General features: G+C 39.7%; 1 protein-coding gene across 1 annotated transcript; it reads left to right on the top strand.

Annotated features, from left to right (window-relative positions):
* Positions 1-491: 491 nt before the first annotated feature.
* On the top strand, positions 492-12458 carry LOC109734192 (achilleol B synthase). The gene is made up of 18 exons (XM_020293405.4): positions 492-790; positions 1207-1404; positions 1685-1774; positions 1885-2076; positions 2191-2275; positions 2682-2848; positions 8628-8816; positions 8909-9022; positions 9549-9671; positions 9757-9879; positions 10080-10178; positions 10505-10561; positions 10908-10954; positions 11045-11188; positions 11283-11460; positions 11744-11824; positions 11909-11992; positions 12122-12458. Exons 1-18 carry the CDS (start codon positions 593-595, stop codon positions 12257-12259), a joined length of 2307 nt encoding a protein of 768 aa, XP_020148994.1. The 5' UTR covers positions 492-592; the 3' UTR covers positions 12260-12458.
* Positions 12459-12784: the final 326 nt, after the last annotated feature.

Raw genomic sequence — 12784 nt, 5'->3', positions numbered from 1 at the left:
AATAAGTTGAAATGCGACCTGCACAAAAAGACAAATTCATGGCCTGGGAGGATGAATACTATCATGTGTTAAAAAGCCCTAGATTTTTTTTTGCACAGCCCTCATTTCAACTTATTTTTCCCTGAAAATTTACACACATGTGTGTTATGCTTCCATGTATGTCTGTATATTTTTTAGAATTTTTGAAACGTAGAAAATATGAAATTTGACAAATTTTAAATTTTTCAAAACCGAGCTCCATGGAGCTCGGCCTCTAAACGCAATATTCGAGTGTTATATACATAACACTAGTTACTCTCCACTATGACTAGCCACAGCGCTTGTCCGTAAACATGGCCGTTGGCAGTTACACGTACCATCGATCTCTAATGCATGGTGCATTTCTGTCTCTGCCAATTAAACATTGCCAACGAGCCATGCATGTGGCAGCGGTTGTCGCCAATGTCGTCCTCTTTTTAAGCACACCCCTGCAGACACATGCAGGTATTCATCGCTAGCCGATCCCAGAGTGCAGGCTTTTCGTTCCGACCGATCAGCGCGAGACAAGCTGAGTGAGTACGAAAGTACGTTGTTGTCGGGAGCGGCCGCCGGCATGTGGAGGCTGAAGGTCGGGGAGGGCGGCGGGCCGTGGCTGCGTTCAACCAACGGCTTCCTCGGCCGCGCGGTATGGGAGTTCGACGCCGGCGCCGGCACGCCGGAGGAGCGCGCCGAGGTGGAGAGGATGCGTCAGGAGTTCACTGATGGCCGGTTCCGGCGCAGAGAGTCCGCCGACCTCCTCATGCGCTTGCAGGTATGCATGCATAGTACTCTGGTCAAATGTTTGATTTTGCCTTATCGATTAAATATGGAGTACACAGTTAATTCACAGTCAGTAGCTGGCTTCTTAGGAGCTGAGTCTTGAATGAAGTATTTTCTGTAAAGTTCTTGCATGGTCATCCTAGCATAACATTTCTAGAAGTATGCGCAGTTATTGTAGTAGTACAGGTTTGGGACGAATTATTTGGACCCACGATTCCAAGGCACGATTCCGTTCATGACTTGAATGGGCCGATTTACACCAGCCTAGCTATCTGAGCCAGCCAACAAGCCTTGGATACTCGCTCCATATTTTTTGAAGAGTTGACGTGTGACTTTAGCTTTAATTTGTGTTGCAAGTATACGTGACACCCACAAACTAACAAACTAAATTTAACAAAATATTTGCAGTATGCGAAGCAGAACAAGCACCAAGGGAGGGAGCTTCGCCTACCACCCATGGAGAAGCTCGAAGAGAAAGACGTGGTCACCGAGGAAACAGTGCTGGCGTCGCTGAGGCGAGCCCTCGATCAGTTCTCTTCGCTGCAATCAGACGACGGCTGTTGGCCCGGAGACTTCAGTGGGATAATGTTTGTCATGCCTGGTTTGGTATGTAAATAATTTCGACGACTATATTATACATCGGTCAGAATAAAATTCTACATAGGAGTGAATATAGCCTAGTTAACTTTGAAATTCTTATTTCTTAATAGACATTAATAGCCTTCCGGTCAATTTTTGTTATGAATCACGCCTTTAAATTACTACATGGTTGTTGATAGTAACTTGAAATAGTTACTTCTTAAATGTCTAAGAAATAACAAAAGTTACATATTTATACTTTGTACTTGAGATTCTAGTTGATTTTTGTTGTTTTGTGCACATGCAGATATTTGCGCTCTATGTCACTAGATCACTCAACACCGTGGTGACGGCGGAACATCGACGAGAGATATGCCGCTACATCTACAATCATCAGGCATGACATCATACACTTTCATATTGCACTTTTGGCTGTAGAGGCTGGGAGAGTTATTCTTCAATTATGCGACTTTCATATATCCCCCTCCCCCTCCCTTTTTTTTGTAGAACGAAGATGGGGGATGGGGCACCCTAATTTTAGGGTCGAGCAGCATGTTTGGTACATGCTCAAACTACATCACCTTGAGGCTCCTCGGAGAGGAGCTAGATGGCAACGAGGTGTTGGCTAAGGGGCGTGGCTGGATATTGTCCCATGGGAGCGCTACTCTTGTGCCACAGTGGGGGAAGATATGGCTCTCGGTACGTTTACCTGTTCATGGGTAGCAGCCCAACACATACATAATCTTGGAGCATTAATATACTTGGTCAAATAAGGTGACAAGCAATCTATTAAGTTTGGATTAACTGGTCCAGATACTTGGGGTGTATGACTGGTCCGGGAACAACCCGATCTTCCCTGAACTATGGCTCGTGCCGCAGTTTCTCCCGTTTCATCCAGGTATATGATCGATCCGTGAATATATTTTTTAGGCAGTCCCAATCTTTTGATGCTGGATTTTCACGTGATCTTGCATCATTTGAAGCATTTCTATATAGTACTTCCACTATTCTAAATCGTCTTATATTAGTTTACAGAAGCAGTACTATATTCAAAGTTTTCTTTAAAAAACATAATCGATCAAGGTCTTCTTTTTTAAACATAAAGGTCTTTTTCTTCAGCACGTACATGTAGAGGACACCTATATAACGTGTTGGGTGGTAATTAAAAAAACACGAGTTTCAAAAAAAAGTGTGGGGTGGAATGTTTGTTTGCCTCAGCCACGTGCGTATTCTTCACGAGGAAAGTACTAATTAAAGTCCCTCAAAAAAAAGTACTAATTAAAGTCTTCACATGTTGTGCATAGGGAAATTCTGGTGCCTATGCCGTATGATCTACCTGCCCATGGCTTATCTCTACGGGAAGAAATTCGTCGGGCCCATCACGCCAATAATTTTGGCGCTGCGGGAGGAGATCTACGACATACCGTACGACAAGATTAACTGGGGCATGTCACGTAATGCATGTGCTAAGGTTCGTTCAGTGTTTTAGTGAACGTAACCTTTTGTTTATTTTTCATTTTGACAGAAAAAAACATGGTTTCGGTTAAACAAATGAAACATAAAACTGGATCAAAGTGGAAGAACAATTGTCTCTCCATCAAGGTTTGTTGATAACCATCATAAATTTCACCAAGAAAATGGGAACATGAGGTCGAAGATACTTCCTCCGTTTCTAAATATAAGTCTTTTTAGAGATTTCAATACGAACTACATACAAATGTATATGGATCTGTTTTAGAGTGTAGATTCACTCGTTTTGCTTCATATGCAGTCTACATTGGAATCTCTAAAAGGACTTATATTTAGGAACGCGCGGGGGGGGGGGGGGGGGGGGGGGGGGGGGGGGGGGGTATGGCATGCATGGGTCAGGGCGTCCTCTTGAACTTTTTTTTAGAAAAGGAGGAGGACCCCGGCCTCTGCATCTGAACGATGCATGCAGCCATTTTATTAATTGTTCATAAAGACCTTACAACGTCCTATTGAACTTGGCAAGCAAAAGCTTAAATTCCAAGCTTTGATTGACCATAAGGCCAAGATGAATGAAAACGGATGAACAAAGAATCGAGAAAACATCATCCCATGAGACCGATAATTCCAGATTCGCAACCGCAAGAGATTGGTCTAACTACCTTGCTATCGGCAACCAAGAAAGACCAACACGGAGATGGAGAGGTTGGTACATGATTATATGGAAAGCTACTGTTGTACTATCTCCCCCCACACACAAAAAAATGTTGTACTGTCTCCACACTTGAAAAGAAAGCGAATAAATTTTGTCTAAAGTGAAATTATGCAAAGTTTGAGCAAGTTCATATAAAACTAAAGTTGATAAAAGTTTATATTAAATTTGTCAACCAGTATAATACCAAATCAGTATCATTAAATACACAATAAAATATATTTTCCTATTATATCTATCTAGACTAGCATTGTGGTTATATCTTTAAAAACTTGATCAAATTTTGCATTGTTTAACTTTAGACAAAAATTATACGCCTTCCTTTTTATGAGGCACAGATGAAGTAATAAGATAGTAAAAACTCTATTTCGACCCAAAAAAGGAACAAACATTTGGGCTGGAGAACCCCTGTCTATTTTTCGCAAAACACTGTGACCTCGACATATAGCATCCGTGATTAAATGGGCTATAAATGATAACCTGAGCCTGCTGTTATAAATGGGCTGGGCTATTTTTAGTTTGCGGCGAGCCCTCGGCCGCTAATAAAAAAAAACAGAAAAGAGTTGGCGCCTTAAGCGCCGAGAAACTTGTTGTGCCTTTAGCGAGAGCAACTAGTTAACGAGCGCTCGTTCGGGAGCCTCGCAATGATCAGCGCCACTTGCCGCGCTCTCAGCCATTCGCCACGTGTCGCGCTTTGGACGCTCTCTCCGAAAAAAAAATCGCACGCGTTTTTAGCTTTTTAAACGGTTTTTTTCGACGTTTTGGTTTTCCCCTGGTCTTTCTTAGCTTTTCGATCAAAAATATTTTTTAAAAAAAATTTATGCGAAAAAAACGCGTTTTCTGTCTTTTTTTTCTTTTGCGAAAGTCACGGTTTTTCTTCCGCGAGAGGCACGGTTGTGCTTTAGCGAGAGTCACGGCCGTGCCTTTCGGAAACGAAAAAGAACGCGTTTTTTATTTTTTTTTTCTTTCGCGAGAGTCACGGTTTTGCTTCCGTGAGAGGCATGGTTGTGCTTTCGTGAGAGTCACGGCCGTGCCTCTCGAAAAGGGAAAGACAAAACACGTTTTTTGTTTTTTTTCTTTCGCGAGAATCACGGTTTTGCTTCCGCGAGAGGCACAGTTGTGCTTTCACGAGAGTCACGGCCGTGCCTCTCGAAAAAGGAAAAATATGCGTTTTCTGTTTTTTTCTTTCGCGAGAGTCACGGTTTTGCTTTTGCGAGAGGCACGGTTGTGCTTTCGCGAGAGTCACGGCCGTGCCTCTTGAAAACGGAAAAAAAATGTGTTTTCTGTTTTTTCCTTCCACGAGAGTCACGGTTTTGCTTTCACGAGAGGCACGGTTGTGATTTCGCGAGAGGCACGGGCGTGCCTCTTTCGAAAAGGGGAAAACCGTGCTCCCGGTTCGGTTTTTTCGCACGGTTTTTTCGTCCGTTTTTTTTTTGTGAAAAAAAGTTCGTCAAAACCTATCAACATGGGATCTAGTTTTGAAAATCTCGATGCGAGGAATCCAATGGTGAAAACTGTTCGATATTTGGATGCACGGTTTAATAAGAGATAAAACGTTTTGAATAAACGGATCTACGAAAAAAGGAAAACTTCCAGGTTCCGACAAGTGGCGCGCTGCATGTGCGCCATTTGTCGCGACCTGGGAAAGTGGAGTGTTCTTTGCAACGAGTAGTCCTTAATTAGTGATTTCGGCCTTTAGCGCCCAATACTAGTCATTTCACTAACGGGCTCATACCCCCTCAACGCGTTTGGGCCCGCCCATTTTTTCTTCTTCTATGTTTCTAAAGCGCAAAAATTATGGGGAAGCCAGGATTCGATCGGGGTTCCTATATGGCGCCCCCCCCCCCCCCCCCCCGTCTTTCCTTACGTTATCGGGCCGGCCTAGTTCGCTCTTCTCTGGTTCTGCCGGTTTTGGGAAGGTTCTAGAACCTACCTAGAACCGGTTTTTTTTGCTTTTATGTTTTTTATACTGGTTTTTTCCGTTTTCCTGTTCTTTTCATTTTTTTCTTATTTTATTTTTATTTTTCGTTTTTTCTTTCCCTTTTTTTGATTTCTTCTTCTTCACTTTTTTTGACTATTCTTGGCATTTTTTATTTAGAATTTGATAACAAATTTTTTTGCTAATCTAATTCAAAAAATGTTCAACAATCCAAAAACTGTTCATCCAATGCAATGTTTTGTTCATTGGATTTAAAAAATGTTCATAAAAATTCGTCAAACTAAAAAAATGTTCATCGGTTTTCTTTTTTTCAATTGCATTTGTTTGTTCATAAGATTCAAAAAATGTTTCATCACATTTAAAATCTGTTCACTGAATTAAAAATTTGTTCATCGAATGCAAATTTTGTTCATAATTTTTTCCAAAAATTTTCTCTAACACAAATTTTGTTCTTCAAATTAAAAAAAAATTCATCAAATGCCAAATTTGTTCATCGATGGTCAAAATATGTTCATCAAATTAAAAAAAGTGTTCATTCTTTGGAATCATGAACATTTTTTTACAAATACGTGAACATTTTTTTGAACCATGAACATTATCTTAAATTCAAGAAAAAAATTTGTAATCATTTTTTTCTAATTCGTGAAAATTTCGCGAATGCATGAACTTTTTTTGCAATGATGAACTTTTTTAAATTCGTGAACATTTTATTAATTTGTGAACATTTTTTGTAATCGTGCACATTTTTTGCAAATTCTTGAACATATCGCTAATGCATGAACTGTTTTTGAAATCATGAACATTTTTAAAAATCCGTGAACATTTTTTAGATTTGTGAACATTTTTTGACAAATTCATGAATTTTTTTGAATTCACGAGCATATTTTTGAAATAATTATTTTTTCGAAATCATGATAGTTTTTTTTTCAAAATTATGAACTTTTACTGAAATTTAGGCCCTGTTCGGTAAAGGTCCGCTCCCGGAATCTGCGGAGTGGCTAAATGGCAACTCCGCCATTTTAAACTACAGCTCCGCCAACTCCGCTCCGGGAGTGGTGGAGCGGAGCGTTGCCGAACAACCCCTTAGAAGCTGTTTGATATCCTGAATTATTGAAAAAAAAAACGCAAAGGAAAAGACGAAAAAACAGGAGCGTGCCGGCCGCACATGGGCTGGCCCAGAAGGGCGCGAAGGGGGAGCGGGGGTGTGCGCCCGCTGCGTTTTCAGCGCGTCGCGCGCCATATAGGAGCTCTCGGACTCGATCTCACTAGAGCAGGACGCGACAACCACCCGACCACTTCAGTTGTTGCGTTTACCTCCATGCTTTTCTCCTTTTGTTCTTTCGTGTGTTTGTTTTCTTTTTTTGTCCCTTTTTTTTGTTCTTTTTCCAAGTTCGAGAAACCTTTTTTCTTCATGAAATTTTTCTGCAAAATCGATATTTTTTTGTAAAATTCAAAGAAAAATGTTCAAACTTGATGACCACTTTTTCAAATTTCAATGAACCTTTTCAAATTCGCTGAACTTTTTTTAAAATTCAAAAAAAATTCAAGTTTGATGAACTTTTTGTTTCAAATTCGGTGAACTTTTTTGCAAATCCGATGAACTTTTTTCTCAAATCCTCTGAACTTTTTCAAATTTGATGATTTTTTTTAATTCAATGAACATTTTAAAAATCCAGTGAACTTTTTTTTCAAATCCAGTGAACTTTTTTTCAAATCTAATGAACTTTTTTCAAATATCATGAAATTTGTGTCAAAATTGATGAGCTGTTTTTTTAGAATTGATGAAATATTTCAAATTCGGGAACTGCTTTCAAATTCATAAATTTCAGATCCATTCGTTTTCAGTTTTGTGAAGGAAGGAACAAATACCAAACAAAAAAACGAACGAAATGCGCTGCTACGAACGAGGAAAGGAGCGAGCGTGCTAGCAGGGCCGGCCCACGCGAGGCTGCTGCGAGCGCCCGTTAAGAGAACCGGCGCGTAAGGCGCTGAAGAGGAGATACTTAGCTGGCGCTCACGCGCGAGCCCATTAGGCCTGGCCCAACAAAAAGGGAAGGGTAGCTCGGGTCAAGGAAATCCTTCGGCCGCACGGTCGCTCAGCGACCTGAGCCGTTCCCTTCCATCGATCGGTTGATGGTTGACCGGTCAGCCGTTGACCGATTAACTGTTGACCTTTTGAGTATTTTTGAAAAATGGATCTGAAAATTTTATATGATTTTGAAAAAAGTTCCTAAATTACAAAAAAAGGAAAAGTTCGCGGATTCAAAAAAACCATCAAATTCGAAAAATGTTCAAGAACTAAAAGAAAGTTCATCGGATTTTTTTAAAATCACGAATTTTTTAAAAGATCATAGATTTTGAAAAAAATCATGGTTTTTTACTAAAAATTCATAAATAAATAAAACATAAATTTTGTGAAAAAAGTTCATGGATTTGAAAAAAATCATCAATTTTGTTAAGAAAAGTTCATTTATATTGAAAAAATAAAGGAAAAATGAACAAGATAAGAAAAACGAAAAAATAAAAGAAAAACAGAATAATAGTTCAATGATTTTGGAAAAAAAGGTCACAAATTCAAAAAAAAGTTCACCGATTTGAGAAAAGTTCATGGATTTTGAAAACAGGTCAGAAAGTTAAGAAAATGAAAAAAGAAAAAAGGAAAGGAAAGGAAAAAAGAAAAATGGAAATGAAAACAAAATGGGAACAAAAAGGAGAAAACCATATAGCAATCTCATGACATGTGCCGTGTCCGAGCCAAACAGGAAATGCCGCTCTGTGCCGCAACTCAGTCAAGCAGGCCCGCAGTATGCATTGGCTCCGAGTGGCCGACGGCACATCACCGGCCTTTGTCTGCGCGCCTTCGCCAGCACCACCGTTCTCTCTCTCTCTCTCTCTCTCTCTCTCTCTCTCTCTCTCTCTCTCTCCTTTTCCCTTCTCTTTTTTATGCTTGATTGTGTCACTTAGATGTGCAATAACTAGGGCACATTTAGATGTGCCCTAGACAAACCTTTCTTTCCTACTGCTCTTTGAAACCAACCCAGAGGGAGGGGGAGCACAAAGCACTAGCAAAGCCTGAATTCTTGAATTGCATGGTGTTTAATTAACTGTTTTTCAATTTGTGTATAATTTCAGGAGGACCTTGTGTGTCCACGCACAGTGTTGCAGAACGCCGTGTGGGCCTCGCTGTACAAGTGCGTGGAGCCGGTGCTGAGCAGCTGGCCGATCAACAAGCTCAGGGACAGGGCTCTGAAGAACCTCATGGAGCACATTCACTACGAGGACGACAACACGCAGTACCTCTGCATATGCGCCGTCAACAAGGTAAAATGCGTCGTCTGCTTCCTCGATCATCTGCCTAGATGCAGGGGCTTGATATCAAACTCGGCTCTTATGTTTTTCTTTGCGATGTTTAGGCTCTGAACATGGTCTGCTGCTGGGCGGAAGATCCAAGCTCGGAAGCGTTCAAGCGGCATCTTGCCAGGATACCTGATTTCCTGTGGATCTCGGAAGATGGCATGAAGGCGCAGGTATGATGATATTTCGGTTTTCATGCCCTTCTAGGCACTTCAGTTTGTTGTGCTATTCTTTATTTTACGTTATGATAGTAGTAAGAAGACAGTATGTTTTCAGTACTTTTTGCCGTGATTGGATGATTCGTGTATGCACTACTGCTATCAAATTAGAATCATGCCAATTTACAGATTAATAATTGAGAAGGAGAAAGTTATTGCCAGTTTTACATTCAGTGATGCACATTTGCATGTGTAGGAATTACAACAGCTAGAAAAACATACATTATCTTTTTAATAATTACCTCTCAAAATTGCAGGGATGTGTTAGAAAAAGGTAATCAGTCCATGTGTGCATGGTCAATAAGAGTTAATTTTTCAGCATAACTTTGATATTTGGTCATGTAAAATGGCAGTACAGATACTGGTACAATCATATGAAACTTTGTTTACAATACAAGATGCCTTCAATTGTTTCAGAAAATTGCTATTTTTCTAAAGAGAAAGTGGAAATATCTATAATTTTCTATTGAATCAATGATAGGTATATGATAGTGTTCAGAGCTGGGAGACATCATTCATTATTCAAGCATATTGCGCTACAGATCTCGTGAGCGAGTATGGCCCGACTCTCGAGAGAGCCAATGCATTCATGAAAAAATCGCAGGTTCTTTGGTACCTTATAGTCATTTGAATTGATAAAGTAACCATTACATAACGTAATCTAACAGTGTGCATGTCCATACCTGAAGGTTCTTTGGAATCATCCTGGCGACCAAAGTTATTCACATCGCCACCGATCCAAGGGTTCATGGACTCTTTCAAGTGCAGACAATGGATGGGCTGTATCTGACACTACCGCAGAAGCACTTAAGGTCATTTTTTCTATCTTAATGTCAACATGTGAAATTAGTTATTAATCAAGTAGTAAGTGCTATTATATAACCTTATCTTAATAACTGGAACTACATCCAGCAAAGCCATACACTTATACAGTGTTCACTTGTTCGCTTGTCGATCATGTATTGTTTTTATTGTGTCTATACAAGAAAGCCTGACATTATTTGATTTTCAGGCCGTACTGCTGCTCTCGAAGATCTCTAACAACATCGTTGCCGATCCAGTAGAAAGAGAAAGAGTGCATGATGCTGTTGATTGCCTTTTATCTTTTGTGGTACGAATTCTCAAAAAGAATTAAGCCATGTAACATGATTGTGCAATTTCCAAGCATTCGTCATATGTCTATGAATATGGATCTGTCCCACCAAACTTGTAGTGGAAAAACTATATCTAAAATGTTCTGCCAACTTTAGTTTATGGATGTCATGAAGTTAATACTGTTTGCACAATTTTCCAGCTCCTTTAAGCAGCCAGTCAATAGGTTTAGTAATTGATGTGAAACTATACCATGCATGTTACAGATGTTTTAGTTTTGGCTATTTTTTTATTGTTCTAAGCTGTAAATGTCACCTGGTTAACAGCGAATCATTTTTGTTGTAGAATAAAGATGGGACCTTTTCTACATATGAATGTAAAAGAACTTCTGCTTGGATAGAGGTGAGTTTTTACAGGCTGCTAATCTTGTCCACTTTATTAAATTGAGAGTCAACCATTATTATTTTTGAGTACTTGATTGTTGCTTATGACATCTTCAGTTCACTATATTTTTATTTCGTTACTGGTTGATTATATTCTTCATGTTTTCTTCGTAGTGAGAGATTTGCATCTCAGGATTATAATACTCAAGAAATATATGACTGTGAATGTTTAAATCTTAATTATTAATTTATTGACTCCGATATGTTTCGATGGTATTATATTTTCAGAATTAGCCCAGCAAAACTCATATTTCAAGTTTTTTTTGGCCATGCTTTGACATTGTTGTCTGCATTTGGTAATCCAGATCCTCAATCCCTGTGAGAGTTTTCCAAACATAATTGTCGATTATCCGTAAGTGATGAAATAACTTGTTTGGAAAAGTCCTATCATTTTGCTTCAACTTTACAAACAAACTAATTGTGTGTGATAAAAACATGGCAGATATCCAGAATGCACTTCCTCGGTGCTTCAAGCTCTTATCTTGTTCAAAGAACTACATTACAGCTACCGTACTAAGGAGATAGAAAAGTGTATCAAAGATGCGGCAACATTTATTGAGAGCAGACAAGGAGAAGACGGTTCATGGTTTGTCAGGAGGCCGCATTTCCCGAGCTACCTTGTAGAAGATATCCGTTTACGTCTACTTCCAAAATTCATAACCCAATTAGCACTTTCACAGGTTAGGTACTTGGGGCGTGTGTTTCACCTATGGAGCCTTCTTTTCGGTTAAAGCATTAGTTGCTACAGGAAGAACATATGAGAACAGTTCTTCCATCAGGAAAGGATGCCACTTTATATTGTCGAAGCAGCTCAGTACTGGTGGATGGGGAGAAAGCCATGTATCTAATGAAACAAAGGTAAACACTGATTTGTTCTCCCTCTACTTATTTAGCTACTTTCTCTTATGGTTTTTCGTTTATTGGAAGCATTGCTTGCAAATTCTAATATATAAGATGCAATATGGTAAAACCTGGTTCATTACCATGAAAATGAGTCTGGTGAGCGATGTTGGGCTTTCTTTTCTTAGGATATTCTCAATCCATTTCATGAGAAACTAGTGCTTCTCCGGTTGTAGTTCTGTTTAATACAGAACTTAATTTTCGTTTCTACTTACATTTACTGTGGTCTAAAATTAAACAGGTGTATGTCAACATCGAAGGTGACCGTGCTCATGCAGTCAATACTGCTTGGGCGATGCTGACTTTAATATATGCCGGACAGGTATGTTTTGTGCATTGTTTAGTTCAACTGTGACAGGAATACGATGTTTATCGGAACTTGTCTGATTTCCTTACTGAATACCAGATGCAAAGAGATCCAGCACCGCTGCACCGTGCCGCAAAAGAACTGATCAATATGCAGATGGATACAGGAGAATTTCCACAGCAAGTAAGTTCCCATTTCTTTTATGCTGAGTTTTTTTTTACATTTTTCATACTTTTCCGGTTCGATAAAAGTCCTATTACTATATCATGTATCAGGCTAACTAACCTGACTATGATTGCGTTTTGATGATAGGAACACGTCGGATGCTTCAACTGCTCCCTTTTCTTCAATTACCCAAACTACCGCAACCTGTTTCCCATTTGGGCTCTCGGGGAGTACCGGCGTCACCTTTACGCGGAAAGGACAGACGGGTGCGCGCCGTCGTCATGAAGAACACGTGTATGACATGGCAGGAACACTTGAAGTCATCCACAAATATTGTTGTAAACAGTTTGAACTATTTATAGCTGGAAACATATACTGTAATACTATGGTACTTACTAGGCTGTAACTGTAAAGCTACCGAAAAGCTTGACGCCCATAAATTAAAATAACTTAATGATGTGTCCTTCTGATGCATTGCAGACAATTGACTTTGTTGTGAAAGAAACAAGCATGGATGAGATGAGTGCATCATCTTCAGTTGACATTGTTGTGAAACAAGCATAGATGGTGCCAATTATTGCATCTTTCTGTCATCCATGTGTGACGTGCCTATTCTCCTGGATTGGATTTTTTTTTGACAAAAGGAATATGTTGATATCGCGGAGATACCAATTACACCCGGCCTCTGCAACAATGCAATACCGTAAAGACATTACAGATGCACACAATCAAAAGACAAAAAAAGAAGAAAAAGATCCTGCAACAGCGATCAATTCCTCGTAGCTGCAGCACGAACCACCACCTAGACAA

This window comes from Aegilops tauschii, chromosome 6, assembly GCF_002575655.3.
Source record: "Aegilops tauschii subsp. strangulata cultivar AL8/78 chromosome 6, Aet v6.0, whole genome shotgun sequence".
Taxonomy (NCBI): Eukaryota; Viridiplantae; Streptophyta; class Magnoliopsida; order Poales; family Poaceae; genus Aegilops; species Aegilops tauschii.
The sequence above is the reverse complement of the archived record's forward strand: the minus strand, read 5'-3'. Positions and strand labels throughout refer to the sequence as shown.